At 32.6% G+C, this 18,772-nt stretch overlaps 1 protein-coding gene across 1 annotated transcript; it reads left to right on the forward strand.

Annotated features, from left to right (window-relative positions):
• The first annotated feature begins 12,830 nt into the window (after nt 1-12,830).
• Nucleotides 12,831-18,456, forward strand: LOC118185507 (uncharacterized). Its single transcript, XM_035355373.2, has 4 exons — nt 12,831-12,909; nt 15,720-15,806; nt 16,858-17,381; nt 18,083-18,456. The coding sequence occupies exons 1-3, from the start codon at nt 12,898-12,900 to the stop codon at nt 17,359-17,361; spliced, it is 603 nt and encodes a 200-aa protein (XP_035211264.1). The 5' UTR covers nt 12,831-12,897; the 3' UTR covers nt 17,362-17,381; nt 18,083-18,456.
• The last annotated feature ends 316 nt before the right edge of the window (nt 18,457-18,772 follow it).

Below are 18,772 nucleotides of genomic sequence, written 5' to 3' on the forward strand. Positions count from 1 at the left end.
AAAATATTCACTGGAAAACAAAATGTATGCAAGCGATACGTCACAAGAGCGACAGAATGAAAATTAAACTTCATTAAGACACAGCAATAAGTCATACTTCGAAAAAGTACCGCTGAATTCCTTGAAAAAAGAAAAATTGAGGCAGATATTGCATTGCATTTTCAATGCATTACCAGTTCCTTGATATTTCACCTACAGACTATTGTGCCTTTGGTCTCTTCAAAAGAATTCTAAGCGCAAACCCATAACGATCGATAGACTTCTAGAAAGTAGTAGAAGAGGAAGGGAAATCAATACTTGGAAATTTTACGAAAAGCCCTTCTGTCATGAAAATCACAATGCAGACAGAATTATAGTCTTAGTCTCGAAAGAAGGATTATAAAATATTTTCTTCTTCCTTTCTGTCAGTATATAAGGTATTTTCTCTCTCTTTTCTGCATGTCTTCGTGGTGTAACGGTAGAACACTCTACGTGTATTCGAGAGGTCCAGGTTCGTGTGCCGCGAGGGCATTTCTCATGTCTACTGCTTCAAAATAGCCTATTGACTCTACAAGGCTGTCAGACCAAAAATATTAAAAAATACTCTTTACATTTTAAACATTAATTAAACGGCTCCGAAATTGTTACAAAAAGGTAGAATACACTGAATTTATCCATTTACAATCTATTTTTCCACGCAGAGATTTAAGCAAAAATAAATAAATAAATAATAACAATAACAAATGCATACAATTATTTTGACGGAGAAGGTACAAATGACCGGAAAAAAGATCAAATGTAAAAATTTGAATCTCTCTCTCTGTCTGAATATTTTGTAAACTCTGGATATTTCGTAAACTTGTAGTATTTAATTGAAATTTGGGAAAAAACTAATTCTTTACTGCATTTTACTTAGTGTTCTTTTCATGTCTTTTTCAAATTGCTTTTTCATATTTCATCGCGTAACATTCCACATGCGGTCATATTACATAATACAGGTTTCTGAAATATGTTGCTAAGTGATATCAGAGAGATTTAATCAGTACGCTGGGGTCGGTAAAAGCGGAAAAATTTGACCCACATTTTTTTTTTTTTTTTTTTTCCCCCTGATCACGTTTCAAAACGCTCAGGTAATCTTAAAAGTGCTTTTTCAAAACACCGCTTATCGTTTCTGTTTGCAGTTTAATCTAGCTTAAATTGTCGCAGTATTTCAAAATGTAGAACGTACTCACCCTCCTCCTATGTCTCGAGTTTTAAGAAACAGAACAAAATATCATACATTCTTTAACGTTGTTAATTTTTTGAACTAGCGTTCTGGACTTCGAAGATAATGTATTTTGAAAATTCTTTTATAATTTCAATACAACTGAACTTAAATTCGCATATCAGGAAATTTTAAATATTCCACCCTTTTAAAATCGAACAGGATTCCTAAATGTTATAATTTCGAAGAAAGAACTGTTTGAAAAGACGAAATTAGAGCATCGGAATACAATTTTAGTATTTAGAAATCTGATAAACATTTCTTTATTCTGTTCTATGTTTATTTTTAGTCCAAAGGGGCTTTGTCCCTGACGAACTATTGTTTTCGATTTGCGATTTTGCGTTGAATTACTATAAAATGTCCGTTTCACTTTTCAAACTGTTGACACCAAATGTTAGAGTCCTGCATTATATCTGAAGAAATTAAATAATGAAAAATACGCATATTTCTCGCATTGCGATAAAACAACGGGGCATAGAGCCATCCAATTTTGAACGACGTAATCCTCCTACGAATATAAGCATGTGGAAGACCAAATTTGAAATTTGGAATTTATTTTATTATCGAATCCCTGTTTTGTAAAACTTTAACGAATTTTTGATTAACAAACTCAAGGATTTCAAAGCGAGCCAATGGCAACGTTGTACAGAGAAAACATTTTTATCTCCAACGCGCGATATCGGAAATTCTAAAGATATGCTCAATTTAAAACAATTTTGCGATATTGCTCTTGAACTCAATTTTATGGTTTAAGTATGAAGAACGTCATATTTAATAAATAAAGGTAGCAGACCAAATGTAAAAAAAACTTCCCTTTGGACGTAATTTAAAATCTGAAACCTTTCAAATTTTTATTTTTTTTTATTATTTTTTCTACTTTTATATTTTACACAATGCAGTCATTATTTCAAGGTATTTTGTTCTCAGTTTGTAAATAACAGATAATCTTAAAGCGTCAAAAACCATAAGTCATCCAAAAGAATAAAATAATTTTACCGCGTGAAGTCAGAGGTACTTGAATGATCAAATTTCGGTGTGGTGTGGTATATTTAATTATGGCAAAGCACACTAGGGCTATCTGCCTAAGAGGAGGGATGCCTTTCGTGGAGGACTTTCTAAGGGAAACTGGCTCGTATACACGTTACACATGAGGAAAACCACGAAAACACCCATGCAGCCAGCCCGTTCGCGGGATTCGAACCTCGGACCGAACTACCAGTGTTCAGCGACTTTACCGCTCGGCCGCTGGTGGGCTGACGAAATTTCGGAAAAGTGAGGATTGTAGAATTGTAGTCGCTGTTCATTGCTTAAGGGAAGACGGCAACGCACTAGTATTGGAGATGTAACGTTTTCAAGAAAATGTTAAAATTTAAAATTAGCTTTACATCCCAGAAATCATTGCTAAACCAGTTACGGCATAAAAGCAGAAACTCCATCTGCAGTACCAAGCAATAAATGCGTAGGGTTAGTTGGTTTGGTTTAATTAATTATGGCAAAACACTCTAGAGCTATCTGCCTAAGGGAAGGGATGCCTTCGTGGAGGACTTTCTAAGGGAAGCTGGCTCGTATATACTTTAGACATGGAGAGGACCATGAAAGCGCCCATGCAGCCAGCCCATTCTCCAGGATTCAAGTTTCGGACCGTACTGCCAGTGGTCGACTTTGCCGTTCGGCCGCTGGTGGGCCTAATAAATGCACAGGAATTTTTAGATTATGGAAAGCACACAAAAGCTATCTGCGTAGTGAGACGGATACCTTCTTGAGAGCGTTTTGAGAGAAATTGGCCTATATTTTTGTTACAGATAGAAAAATACACGAAAGCATTCAAGCAGCCAACTTCAACTTCCGTCGAGTTATAATGCTCAGAGGTCCTATCCACTCGGTCATAGGTTGGCCGTATCTTATGAATTTTAATTAAGTAGCTTTGCATAATGTAAAGGCCGCCCAACCGGTATAGTAGTTAGCGTCGCTGACTGCCGTGCCGAAGGGACGTGTTGGAATCCCGAAGAAGGCATGGATGTTTGTAGATGTGTAGTGTCGGTGCGACATGCGGGCACTCTATATATGCAGCGAGCCGAAAGTTCTCTCGAGAGGTTTTGGTACGGGAAGAGGGATGGTAGACTCTCGGACCCCTCCGCCACCCGGGGTGCTCTCCATCAAAATTGGGGGGGGGAGGGAACTGAACTAAATCGCACAGTCACCTGGAACTGAGCTAAATCGCTGTTGCCAACGACAGGCGTATCTTGCGCTCCTTGCCACAAGAAATTTCGTGGTCAGGCAAGTCAGCATTAGTCAACAACAACAATTATGTAAAAATGTAAAATATGCTGATCAAGCCATTAGTATAGTGAATCAATCAAATCCAGAGCACAGCGCTTTTTAACATTTTGAAATTAAATCTGTTTTATCATCCTTCGGTAAATTAGATCGCGAAGTACTCAGTGAAAAAAAAGTTATAAGGAACTTTTCCTCTTCTTCCATCATACCTTCATGATGCAAAGGTAGCACATGTCGCGCGCATTCGAGCGGCCATGTTCGAGTCCCATCTCCTGCTTCAAACAAAAAAATAAAAAAAAAGTAGAGAGTAACATGGGTACATGAGATTAAGAATAATTTTTAAGTTAAAGCAGGTGTAAGAGATTCGGTGGAATTTGTTTCGAGCAGAAACACAAACAATTAATATTACAATATTCCTATAACATGCTGCCATATTTAGCCTTTATTATTTACTGAATCAAAAATGCATCAGTAAATGTAACTAAGCCAACTTATATTGGGGAAAAAATCAATAAATTTAAACGTATTTGAGAAAACGTAAATACATAACTATTTATGTTAAAATAAAATGTTGAAACAAGAAATTGTCCAAAACTAAATGATTGCAAGAAGGTTATCAAAATTACCGGTAATTTTCTGATAAATAGTTTTAATGTATTAAAGATAAAAAATCCAAGCAAAGTTCTAAAGACTGGTAAATTTGTTGATGCCGACCAAATTCAAAATTTAACCTTGCAGAGTACATTGCTAAGCATAAATTTAGCTGAACAAATGTACTTAAGTCTTATAATAGAATATTTTAAACAGCGCAACAAAGAACAAAGAACGTCACGTATGCTTATTCATAGCTCCACACTATAAAATTTAAAATCCTAGGTCCAAGGAAATGAATGAAATTCAAACTAACAGAATTTTTGGAAGAAACATAAATTAGAAATGAAGATGGTAAAGAAGAAAGCTCAGAAAGTGACAACATTTCGCTGGAAAGAAATCGTTCCATTAACTGTCGTTTAGTAGTAGCGATTGCACGAATCCTAAATTTTACCGAGTCCCAATCGTAAAGATTCTCAAAGCGTAAAGGATTCTCGAATTATTTAATGTAAAAATAAAAATAATAAAGACAAAGTGAAAAATATTTTACACAGTTATTAAGCAAACACATTATGAATAACATGAATGCATTGCAAATTGCATCAATTACACGCTATTTTTTAAAAAAAAAAATGTTTTGTTAAATGGTGCACAAGAGACTATTTTATATAAATTCTAGGATTCTAGCCCTAGAAATATTTTTATTACTTATACTTATGGTGCAGATAATTCATAAAAATCATTTGTTGAATAAATTATATGAGGTAAATTTATAATAAATTACATCAGTTTGATACATTATATAAAACGGCTCACCAGCTACCAAACAGTAATGTCGCTGAATACTGGTAGTTCAGTCGCAAGGTTCGAATCCCGCAAACGGGCTAGCTACATAGACGTTTTTGTGATTTTCCCCATGTGTAACGTGTATATACTTATACGAGGTCGAATGGCAGTACTCTTGAGCATTGACTATTTGCCAGTTCCCCTTAAAAAAACCTCCACGAAGGCATTCCTTTCTTAAGGCAGATAGCTCTCGATGTTTTGCCGTAAATAAATAAACCAAACCAAACCATTATTTAAAAAATATATAAATAATTAAGATGTATAGTTGCTACTTCTGAGTCGTTTGATTTGTTAATCAATTATAGTTTGAGAGATAAATTGAAATACTTATACGAGGTCGAATGGCAGTACTCTTGAGCACTGGCTATTTGCCAAACTGCATTATGTGAAATGAAAGATCTCGTGTAGCATGGAATGGAAACATTTACAGCACGTATGGACGATAAACGTCGTAATGGCTTAATTTAACATAACATAACGGCTAAAAAATTCAGAAAAAATTAAACGATAGAGAAATCTAACTTTAATAAAATAAAGATATAAATTATTAAGGAGTACGCGTATTAATTTTAAATCATTCATTTAATTAAACAATGCATAATTTTTATTTGAAAGACGAAGTGTAGATATTATACCACTTTAATGAGAATAAATTTGAGAAATGATAATATACTAGGCAGCGTAGATGATGAATGTATGATCTTACGTCCCAGTGGAGAGGCATGGGAGGTAAATTCTTTAGTAATATAACGTAATAGCACTCATTATTTTTAAACCTAAAGCTCTAAATATCTATAAATATTCCTACTATCCAAAATTAACCTTCAGTTTTTAACATTCTTAGGTTAATAAATAACTCCCATCAATAAAATTCCGAGTTCCTTACTCAAGGATCCATTCCGGATATGAATTCCTGGGGTATTTATAGGATTCCTTGCCAGTGTCGTTTAATTTTATTGGCCAAACTAAGAGAGCCTTAAAATTTCGCGTCAAGGAACATGAGGCATATGTTAGAAAAAAGGAAACACAGAAGTCTTCTGTTGCTCAACATTGTTGGTCCGAAAATCACACTTTCAATTTTTCTGCTGCCAAAATTATTCAAAAAACACCTTCCATTGGAGAACTGGATTTTCTAGAGGCATTTCACATTCAAAAAAATCTGTCTGTTCTAGCTAACGATCCTAATTCCAATCCATCTTTACCTTCGGCCTTTAAAGAAATTATGTTTTATTTCTGGTTTCACCAACAGATGGCGCCACTTGCTTATTCTTGTCCGGGCTTTCTTATCTTATCTAATCATTATTTCCTATCTTGTTCATTTTTAGTTTTGCAGCTGAGGATGGTGGTTCGGTAAAACCATCGAAACTACTCCTGTGAAAATTTTGAATATATAACGCTGATTTTTGTTGTTTGACTTCTGAATTAGTATTCTTAGGTAAAACAGTTGATCAATAACTATTCCTTTCAATTTACGTACGTTCTGACAGTCACAAGAGAGAAGGAGTAGTTTTGTTACTCCTTTTTTTTTCTACCTTTTCCCCTTTGTTTTTTCTACCTTTTACGAAATTTACGTTTCGTTCAGGACAAACTGGAATAGCACGTAATTTTTACAGCAGTTAAAGGCCTAATAAGAAACCCACACAATTTTCTAAGGATACATCTTTTTCAGAAAAAGGACGATAGCGAGGCATAAAAACCATGCGTGGCTAGGAGAAGCAAGGCAAAGCAAGAAGAAGGGGATGCGCTGTTAGCAGCAGTGATATTTGTTTACTACATAAAAGGATTAATTTTGAAAGACGCACTTTAGAAAGAATTATTGCTATTTTTAGAATAGTGAAGGAAAGTACTCCAAATTAAAAAGAGGATTCAAGGGGGCTATTGCTAATTTCAAACATAATTTATAGTTACATAATTTTTTTTACATTATGTATGTAAGAAAAATAAAAAATATGTAAAAGATAAATACTAATTTAAATTAGCAGCGTAAATTAATTTCCCTTTTCTGTTCTAAAAAAAGTAATCTCTCTTTGCATTGCTTCATTTCGAGACTAATTCATGTTATATGACTCTTACATAATTCTGGTGATGTAATGGAACTTGAACTCAAACAGCCACTAAAATGCACTGAGAATCAAAACTAGCTCAGTCTGAATCAAGATTTCATCCTGAACATAACGCACTTTCTGCACTTCTGCTAGCTAGATTGCTACCTGATGCTCTCTTCTTATAGCAAATCTATCAAAAATGTTAACATTTTTTAAATAGGCACAAGTAATGTGCCAAGATGTTTGCGGCCGAAACATATTTCCCGAAATAAAAAGGAAGCTATAATATTCCTCGTCTGCCAGCTTCTTATTCATTATGAATCAACATTTTAGCATTCTAAGCCATCCAAATTCTTGATCTTAATGATGGTTCACCTTCTACGTTCTACATCATTCAACCTTCTACGTTGTACACTACCAATATTGTAAAGGCCTTTTTTATTACCTATATATATAAACTTAAAGCATCCAAAGTTAAAAGTAAATTGGAGTCAAATCAAGTCAATTTCTCAACAATATTAATAATTGCAACCGTGTATAAGAGGTTTAACACATTATTTAAACAAATCAAAATTAAAATAAGAATTCATAGTAGTACAAAATCGAAAAATAAAAATACAAAAGGAAAAAAATTCACAGTATAATAAAAATTCATCTCCTGAAATCTACTGAAACTCCAATTCAGAACTCATCAAGGGAAAATGAATTAAAGCTTTATAAAAGTCGATTAATATGTTTCGAAAACGGATTTCGTTCTCCTGGTTCGTTTGAGATCAAAAACCGAAAAAAGGATCAATTAAATTTCCATTTAAAACATTAAAATTCATAAAAAAACTGAATCTCAAATGTACCAAAATTTTCCCTACACGCCTTCGAAACACTTGGAAAAAAAGACTAAAACATAACATAATGTTATAAACATTAACTAACATTATGACTACTCAAGAAAACGTTAAAACTTTACATTATGTAAAATAACAATTAAAAAAAAAAAGATCTAAAACCTTTAGTATATGCAGATCCGAAATTCAAAAGCAAATATAAATAAAGAGTAAAACAAATATACTTTAAACCAAATTGTCATTTAAAAAACTCTCTCAAAACTTAGGTGGTTCCCGATTAGGCTAAACTAAACTTTTAATACCAAGAAGACGAAAAATATTTCATACAGATTTCTTTAAATAATGAAATCAAATCTGAGCCTTATCAGCTAAAAACTGAAAACCTATTAGAAATAAAAATTGAATAAAAATGCAATTTTTATTTCTATTTTCAGTTTAATCAATTTTTTATCTCTAAAAAATTTTATTTTTGTGCACCGAAAATGTTGTCTTTCTGTCCGTTAGTCGAATTGCCTTTTGGGTTGGGGGGACTAAGAACTATTTTTAATGGCAAAAATTGTTTTTTAAACTGTTTTTAACTGTATTTGGTGTTCTATACTTTTCTGTATTTTACAATTTTTATTGAAGATGTTTTGAGCTTTTATATATATTTTTGCCTTACAGTGAAGTGAGAACTGAATTAAACTGAATTAGAAATATATCTCTTATGAAATTCGAGAAAATAAGTTTAAAGGAGGTGCTACAAAAAACGTGCATAATTTAATAGGCCGTAGAGGAAGTCATGTGTTGTCCAGATCAGACTATTTTTTTTAAGGGAGAAGAATTTTATTCTCAGTCTATTTGATTCAGCAGGTCAAATAAAATAATCCTTTAACAGACATGATTGTCATTGAGTTCAAAATACAATACCACTGCATTGTTTTTGTCTGACATGAATGCGGTGGTATTTTCTTTTCGGAAACAATTGATGTGAATAATGTTACAAGTTTCTTAATCTTTGTTTAAAATAAAAAAGGTGGAATAGTTAATAAACACTTGTAAATGCTTCTGCTTATGCTCTGTCAAGATGTGACCTTTTATATTTGAGAGGTTAAATTCGAAATGAAAAGCTTTGCTTTTGAGGGCCACCATCTGTTACTTTCAAATGGTGTGTATAACTCTGACCTTGTCAGTCTTTTTAAGTAAATAACTAATACAAAAATGGACTAGGAAGTTGTAAACTATTAGAACTCTGCTAATTAAAATAATTATAATAAAACATAAGACATCTCTTTTCAAAACAAATTCATTTGAAAATGATTAGAACAAAGACTTCAATTAGTTTAAGCATAATTATTAGTACAAAGGGGCTTTATCCCTGAGGGACTATTGATTTCGTTTTGCTATTTTGTGTCGAATGTCCGTTTAACTTTTCAAACTGTTGCCACCAAATATTATCGTCCTGTATTATATTTGAAGGAATTAAATAATGAAGAATCTGCATAAATGTATGTAGGTTTCACGCATTGTGATAAAACAATGGTACATAGAGCCATCCAATTTCGAATGACGTAATCCTACTGCATCTGGAAGCCCAAATTTGAAATTCGGAATTTGTTTTATTATCGATTTCATATTTTGCAAAACTTTAACGAATTTTTGATTAACAAACTCAAGGATTTTAAAGTGAGCAATAGCAACGTTGTACAGAAAAACACATTTTTATCTCCAGCGCGCGAGACTGTGTATCGGAAATTCTAAAGTTATAGTCAATTTAAAATTATTTTGCGTTATTGCTGTTGAAATGAATTTTATGGTTTAAGTGCGAAGAACTTGATATTTAATAAATAAAGGTAACACAGAAAATGTAAAAAAAACCTTCCCTTTGGACGTAATTTAAAATCTGAAGCCTTTCAGAATTTTTTAATGTATTTTAGTTCTTTTAAATTGAAATAGATTTTTATTGTGGAACTAACTTAATGGAAAATATTTTAATTCCATTATTAAACATTGTTATTATCAACATGTTAATTATAAAGCGCAATTAATAGGTTATTATTATTTAATGTAACTATTATTTTCGTCATTTTGAACTTCAAGCATCATTACGCAATAAAATAACGGGAAAGGAAATAAAATGGGAAATTTTTAAAATATGGATAAACTGCTCGTAAAACAACGTTACGGTTTTTGTATTAAATATTAATTTAAATTTTTATTAAAAATCCGTATTTTTCTCTGCCATAGCGTTAGAAATATCATTTATTAACCACAGTAATGTTGCAAACATCGAAAAAAATTACGATTTGATTTTATTGAAAATTAAATATATCTTAAATAATTCAATAATAAATAAATTAAATAAACGTTTATATTGTTGTAACCACAGTAATGTTGCAAACATCGAAAAAAATTACGATTTGATTTTATTGAAAATTAAATATATCTTAAATAATTCAATAATAAATAAATTAAATAAACGTTTATATTGTTGCGTACTTACATACATATATTCATTACACTTATTCAATCGCAATATACAGTTTTACATGGACCGGACAAAAATGTCGCCAAATGGTTACCAAATTTGTGGATTTTAAAGAATTCTTGCTAAATTGTTACAAAAATTAGTCACCAAAATCGTTGCCAACTTAGCGATACCTCGCAAATTAGCAAGAATACATTTACTCCATGTTAAATAGACTTGCCTTTGTATTACTTTTCTAGCAAAGCTTCGCCTCTTTAGATTTTTATATTACATTATAACCCCCACTAAAGAAAAAAGAAAAAACCTGCAATTTCACACATGATTTCATTAAAATTATTCACGTACGTACAAAATTCGTAACATCATTATTAAGAAATGCGTTTATTGCTATAAATCATCACAGCAATAGCCGAGAGGTTAAAAACTATTGAATACTGATCATTTCGACTCTTCGCGTCGACGCGAAGGAGTTGATTTTCATGGTTTTCTCATGCGTAGTATAAAAACGATCCAGTTTCCCTTAAAAAGTCCTCTACAAAGACATCCCTTCTTTAAGCAGATAATATTTGTGCACTTTGTAGTATTCAAATTACCTGATCTGCTCTTAAAATCACGCCATCTCTTCTCTCATCTATAAGCAGCAGATGTAACTGATGCGCTTTTTCAACATGGCGTCTAATCAATGGCAAAACATACATGGCCTTTTGTTAAAACATGATTACTGATTGATAGTCAAACTTCAAGATGCAGGTAATCGAAATTCTGAAGCACGGCCATAATGGAGTAAGGAGGTAACATAAAATGTGTATTGCCTAGCAGTTAAAGTTTTAGAATCATTGTGCAAAGTGGAACATAGCATAACAATTATATAGTGTATCATAAAGCAACATTCAAAATTTACAGTGCATAAGCGTACGATGTAATGAAGTAAAAATAGTCGTACCAATACGCAATAATTACAGAATTCAGGTTGCTGCATTTAATAGATAATTAAGATATTATAAAAGAAATAACTCTCGGTGCGCAGCTATAGTGCACTATTCTTATGACACAGGTTATCATATAATATAAGACGATTAATGCTATAAAACACATAGAATGGCAGACCGATAAAAAGACTACTCTTATTTTCAAACGAGAGCTAGCTTAACTCGCAGAAGGCTTATATAAGTTATAGTAGCTGTGCGCGTTTATAAGACGGGACATACTTATGCATTAAGGAATTATGGCAGGGTTAAGTGCCTTTGTGGAAGACTTTCTAAAGGCAAGTAATTTACATTTTCATTACACCTGGGAAAAAAACTTGAACATTTCAAGCACCAGTCTGTTGCCAGATTTAAAGTCAAGATCGAATTATCAGCATTTAGCAGCCTTTGTGAGACATGGCAAGTATTCGCATACGCGTTACATATGGTAAAAATTCCAGGAACCGACATGCAGCAAACCCGTTCGAGAAGAGAGATTGGTTTGTTTTGGTTTATTTGACTATGGCAAAGCACTCCAGGACTATCTGCCTAAGGGAAGGGATGTCTTCGTGGGCGACTTTCTTAAGGAAACTGGCTGGTATAGACGCTACACATTGGGAAAAGCACGAAAACGCCTATGCAGCTATCCTGTTCGCGCGATTCGAGCCTCCGACCGAACAACCACTGTTCAGAGATTTTACCGCTCGGCCGCTGATGGGCTCGAGAAGAGAGAATCTTTGGTATTAAGAAATTTCCATTGATAAACAAAAACTCTGAAGGAATGTTGTTTGTTCTTCTATAAAACTAGCATCAGTGTAAGCTTAAGTTTTGCATAATTTTTATATCTCAGAGGCATACCCATATACTATAGATTCTACCTTGAAGAAAGTCAGTAATTTAGTGCCAATATGGAAATGTCGTGTTTATTCTAAGCTTTAAAAAAGACAGAAGAAATATATATTACTGGATAAATGATTTAAATTATATTATTAAAAAATGCATACGGGTAGCAGTCAGCAGAATTCCAAAATATGTTATAAAATTGATTCCTTAGGCCGTGGAGAAAAACAATAACGACGACAACAACAACAAAAGACAACATTTCTTCATCAACATGAAGACAAATTCACTTTCGAATTTGGCGAAACGAGTATATTTTCAATTTCGGACAACCCCTTTCAAGCGCAAGAAGTCGTCTGTTAACTTCATTTCCGAGAGCAAATGTAACAGAGGTGAAGGATTCGCAGCCATTGTCCTCGCTATTCTGGAGAAGATATTTATCAGAAAAGTAATGCTAATGTACACAAATAAACAACAAAAATGTAACGGGTGGCGTATGTGTTTAATCGCATATCACCTAGATTCCCACCCAGTTTTTTTACAAGCCAATTCCTTCTTTCTCTCTCTCTTTTTTTCTTCCATTTTATGGTTCTCCCTGTAAAGTCTTTGTTAATAATGAATGGTGTTGTTTAACTTATTGACAAGCTATTATAGCGGGACCTGTACCTACAAGGCCTTTTTGTTGGCCATTGGGTAAGTATATAAGTCTGCTCGAACCCTCATACCAGCATCACAAATCGCTTGGACTTTCTCCTGAGCAGACACAAACACTCCTACGGAAATGATCGCCAAGGTAAGAATGTTTTTCAAATATTGTTATATTTCTTTCTTAAAGCAGCAACCTAATAGGCTGTAACCAACTTTAAATCTTACTAACATCAAAATGTAGTGCAGAATATTTAGAACTGCTTTTAGCGATGGTTCTTTCCCAGCGACATCTAGGCTTCATCAGTTGCCGAACGGTTAAAGATTGCTGAATACTGGTTGTTGGAACCCATGCGAACGGTCTGGTTTTACCCCATGTGCAACGTAAATACGAGCCAGTTTACCTTAGAAAGCATTCCATGAAGGCATCCTAACCCTTAGGCAGATAGCTTTCCTGTACTTTGCCATATTCAATAAATCAACCCAGGTATAATTCGAGTCACTTCTGTATTATCTATGCAAACATTACTGCGTCATGCATTCAGTATTTGCCTCTTCCTTTGTGTATCGAGGTCTGTCAGAGATCGCGTGAATGAGTCTATTGACATTGCTCGTTCCGACTTCGATTCCAAACAACTGAATACGTTAGTTACATAGTGCTTTTGCCATTTTTCCCATATGTAACGTGAATAATAGCTATTTCTTTTTTTAAAAAAAAATTTTTAGAAAAGTGTATCTTTCAAGGAGAGAGTCCCTGAGTGCGTTGCTATAACAAATAACTTCAATATTTTCTCGAATTTTTCTTTTTTTCTGGGGGGGGGGAGAAGGGGTTAAGAGAAATTTAGTGTTTTAAGATCTTGAAATTAGTTCAATCAAATCTGCAGCAACTAGAAGGCAGCAGTAAATAACTACTGTATCGATAGATTTGCAATAAGTTTAAATTTTGTCATGTATTTTTTGTTTTGTTTTGTTTTGTTTTGTTTGATATTGTTATATTGTTATTTATGGCAGTGCAGCGGCTGAAGGCAAGTAGTTTCTCAGTTGTTAAAATGTATAAAATATTTTAACAAATCGTTTTTGACAGAGAGGGATTTACAGAATTTCGCATTCATTTAATCAGAACGACAACTTTTGACGTTAATTTGAAACGCGAATTTGGTTAAGCAATACTTTTTCTAAATACGAATTAATTAATCTAGTTAATTAAGTTTCAAATTTAAACAATTTATTACAAATTTCAATGAGTAATAATAATTATATAGCAGACTACTTTTAGTATTTGGTGTTGTTTCTTACACACAGTAAGGGTTTAAACAAGTTTCTTAACAATAGTACATAAAAAAGAAATAAAAAATCTTTCTAACAAGGAAGGACAATCCTATGTTGTATTAACATATCGTAGATCATAAGAACAAAAAGATCTATAGTGATTTAATTTTTAGAATATAATTATTTGAAATATAATTAAATTAACTCACAGTTACTTTCTGTGATCAAAATTCAATATGATGTAAAACTTCTCATTTAAACAGTAAAAGTATACAAGCATATTTCTAAAACATTTAATATTCCTTTAACAACAGCATGCAGTTAATAACAGACCGAATAATAAAAATCATTAAAGGCTTTTTAATAAAAAAAGATGTTATAAAAATTGTATGATTGATGCAATTAATTCTACGGGATTTTATCCAGATCATTACGCAGAATTTATGGAGAAAAATCTGAGGATACATAATCCACCTAAAAAAGGATAGCTTTCAGTTTCTTTTGGGGAATTCAAACCTAAAGTTTACGTACTGAGCCTTTCAGTGCCTTCAGAAATCTAAAAGCATGTACTCATAGTTTTCAGTTTCTTTTTGGGAAATTCAAACCTAAAGTTTACGTACTGTGCCTTTAGAAATCTAAAAGCACGTACTCATATTTAGGTACATAAACAAAAAAAATTTGCCTGCCGAATATTTATCTTTAAATTTTCTTATTTTAAGTTATTTTTTCTCTATAGATTGTCATGTAATACGAATATTAGTCATATTCTAAACGAAAACGTGTGTTTATAACTGTTACAACAGTTAACATAGACGGTGAGAGGTCCAGGGTTCGAGTCTTCGCAGAGCACTGCATATTTTTCACGTCTCCTGCTTTAAAAAAAAAAAAAAAAAAAAAAAAAGCCCTTAATGACTCTACATATTTATTCGCATAGAAAATATGTAAAATCAGATCACAGCAGGAAGTTGAAGAATGATTTTTCTATATATACCGAAGCTTACAAGAATTTTTTTTCCAGATATGAATATTTTATTATTATGCTTCTGCAGCAAAACCTACTTTCGTGAAGTGTCAGTGCCGAAAGCTGCCCAGTCAACGGGGATGTGGATAAGACCACTGAATACTGATAGTTTGACAGTGATTTCAAATACCGTCCATGTGTAGGGCTACATAGATGTTTCCGTGATTTACTTCGTTTACATGTAAATACAAGCCACTTTCCTTTAGAAAGACGCCCACGAAGGCTTTCTTCGTTTTAAGCGGATAACTCGTATGTATTAACGTATGCACTTGAACACACAAGCAAATAATCCATATATAAAGTTATAATGCAATGAAATTTGTTTTCAACATTTTCAACATAAGCAATTTTTTTTTTACATTCACCATTATACTTTATGAAGGGGTGAAAGATGAAAGAAAAAAAAATTAGAAAATATGTTGACTTAGAAGGTTTGTTGAATTAACTATGTTCAAGAATATTTTCCTTTATGTGACAGGACTGGTTATAGGATTTTCCTGAATATAAAAAGAAAACGGTGAAAAAATTACCATTTTTATCATGCACTCTTTTAAACATTAACACATTGGATACAAACGATATATTTTTTCAAAATTCTTTGATTATATCTATTTTGTATTTAACAATGCCTATGAAAAGATAAATTGTATTTCTTGTTATCCTTTCAGGTGACAATTTTCTGCATGGCCTTAGCTGCCGTCAGTGCCAGTGGACTGGTGCACACAGGTTCCAGTGTAAGCTCCCGACACCAAGATGTAAGTTTCTTTTCTAAATGTATTTCTTTTTTATTCGTATAAAAGATAAAAACTTGAACGGAGTAAAGTATTTAACTAAAAACTTGTATGTTTAAAGATATAGCCCGCGACTGATTTGAGAAAAAATGTGTACACTGCGGAGAGAAAAAAAATAGGACATTTCTATATCTCCTGTTCTACTGGGCCGATTGATAAAATTCAAATTGCGTTTTTCACGTCTCGAAAGCGTGACAATGCAACACAACGATAGTGCTACATATAAATCTAATATATATCCTTATATATAAGATTTATATATAGCAATATTCTAACATAAATATTTTGACACAAAATCGGACTTTTTCTGAAATAACATACCAATGTTTTTACATATTTAGATTCTACGACTCAAATTATGCCTAAATACTAAATTTTGTAAAATTTGGTGCGAAATTTACGGAGAAATTCAAAACTTTATATTGGTAATTTTTTTTCAATTGCTCCAAGAATAGTTCACTTTGCGAACTTCTTAATACATGGCAACTCATTTTCCTTTCCCGTGAGAGGATAAAAAATCACAGCTTTCTTTCTTTCAAATAATGTTCTTTATATTATATTTTTATGTTGTTATTTTAAACATTTTTTTTTTTTCTTTTTCGAATTTTATTTTAATTGTTTAAGTTGCATGGTTTCTTTCGAATAACTGTTTTAAAAATTTCTATTTACCTATTCGAACTGCGTAGTTTAAGGTGCATCGTTTATTTATTTATTTATTATTTTTTTTTTCAAATAGTTTTCTTTATAACGTTTTTTTCTTTTTGCCACAGTTATTATTTTAGGTAATTTTTAAATTTTTAGACTTTTATTTTAATTGTTTGCGTTGCATTGTCTCTTGAGATAATTGTTTTAAAATATTCTATTTATTCATTCGAACTGAGCATTTTAAATATATTTGACTATTAACTGAAAGAAATTTCAAAGAGCAATATAGATAGAAAATTTCAAGCTGCGTTCTGACTACTCATAAAGTTATACATCTTTTTCTAGTATGAATTATGTTATTTATTGACAGGCTCTTGGAAATTATGCTTTCAACTACGACATTGTTGACGGGAAAGGAGCAAGCAATGGCCGATATGAAGTTGGTGATGGTTATGGAAACAAGAAGGGGGCTTACACTATCCACGACATTGATGGTAGAGCCAGGCGTGTTGAATACGTTGCTGACCATCATGGATTCCGTGCCGCCATCAAAACTAATGAGCCTGGAACCGCTGCCAGTGCTCCTGCTGCTGCAGTCATCGCCAGCCCCTATGCTGGACCCGCTGCCCCAGCCGCTATTAAACATGTCGCACCTGTAGCTTACGCTGCTCACGTTGCTGCCCCCGTCTATGCAGCAGCTCCCGCACACCTTGGCTACGCTGGACATGCTGGAGCTTTAGCTCATGGTGTTGGAGCCTATGGACACGGAGCTTATGGACATGGAGCCTACGGCCATGGTGCTTATGGTCATGGTCCTTACGGTCATGCTGCATATGGACATGGATTGGGTTATGCAAAGGCCTTTCACTACTAAGATTCGTAGCAGTGTTATAGGTAAGTGTTGTTTAATCACAGCAGCAGTTTTAATTTTTGAGTGACAAAGCAAAATGTCGAATTCGCCATTCGTAGAAAATAATAAATAAATGGATATTTAATAAATGCAAAATATTCTTGTTAAGCGAATAATGTGATAATCTGTATTATGATTTATATAGAATTAAATATTCTAGATAATATGTATTAACTTGAATACATCAAGACAAAATGCTCTTTTAGCAATTCTTTTAGAATACCCCTTTAGTATTGTACTGACTCGGGCTTGTTTACTTTCACTCACATAAGTGTGATTTTTCAGGGTTAAAAGTTACCTTAGATAGAACTACCTCGCAATAGGCCTTCTATAATTTAATCTGAAGTGATTAAAAAAAAAGAAGAAGAAGAAGAAAATACTTGCGTTTTCATGAGGCTAGACTTAACGCATTACATGGAATCTTCCTAATCTTTGAACTACATTAAATGTGTCTGAAGAAATATATTCTTTATGCCTTTATTTCAAAGTTCCCTTTTATCAGTGATTTAAAGAAAAAGAGCATAAACTAATTTTGCACTTAAACTGCTACTACAACTCACTTTTAATGTTCATCTAACATCTACTTAATGTGTCTTAAGTATCGGCATAGATTAGACAATTTTAAATGAAAAGCCTTTTAATCTCCAATTAAATATTCCTTTTTTTTTTTTTTTTTTTTTTTTAGGTCTTCCTTACTGATCGGAGAAGAAAGCTGTTGCAGTATATGCTCTTGACAATCGTGTATGATAATCTAGCTTCATATTTAACAATAATGTAAAGTGACATCCAGTGCAGTCTGTCTTTTCTTGCTGCAGCCCAAAGATTTTTCTCATATGCAATAGAATGTATAGTACATAAGCTTGGAACACTTGCTCAGGGTGAAGTCTGGAAAGCTGGTTGTGGCCCCTCACTTTGAGGGATAAAGAAAAATGTTTAAATTTCTGTTACTTGCCAAAGTCGCTTTACTTTTATAGCCATTATTTAAAAGAATGTATGTTATAAATATGTTTATGTTTCATGTCCTTCAGAAGATCTTAATAAAATATTTTAAGATACATATTTGGTGTGAATGAATAGCAACGTAAACAATATACCACATTTTTATTGCTTTGGAAAAAGAGTTAGCTAAATAATGAATTCAGTAACGGAAATTTTATACATAACACAACTTAATTTTAAAATAATTTAAAATATTTGATTTAGTAGTTTAAAAGGAGTTTCTTTCGTGTTTGTTTTAAACATTTAATGTCAGAATTCGTTTATGAAAGCAATAAAAACTGTTACATGATCTTTTACATTTAACAACAACGCTATAATGATATTAATTTGAGCATTGTAAAATAAAACATCATAATGAATTATCTGAAATTTTTAT

This window comes from Stegodyphus dumicola, chromosome 12, assembly GCF_044657685.1.
Source record: "Stegodyphus dumicola isolate Sdum_Otavi_A_Nest chromosome 12, ASM4465768v1".
Lineage (NCBI taxonomy): Eukaryota > Metazoa > Arthropoda > Arachnida > Araneae > Eresidae > Stegodyphus > Stegodyphus dumicola.

Coding starts and splice junctions, on each gene's coding strand:
- LOC118185507 (XM_035355373.2), top strand. Junction 15,807..16,857: donor TAAGCTCCCGACACCAAGAT/GTAAGTTTCTTT, acceptor ATTTATTGACAG/GCTCTTGGAAATTATGCTTT.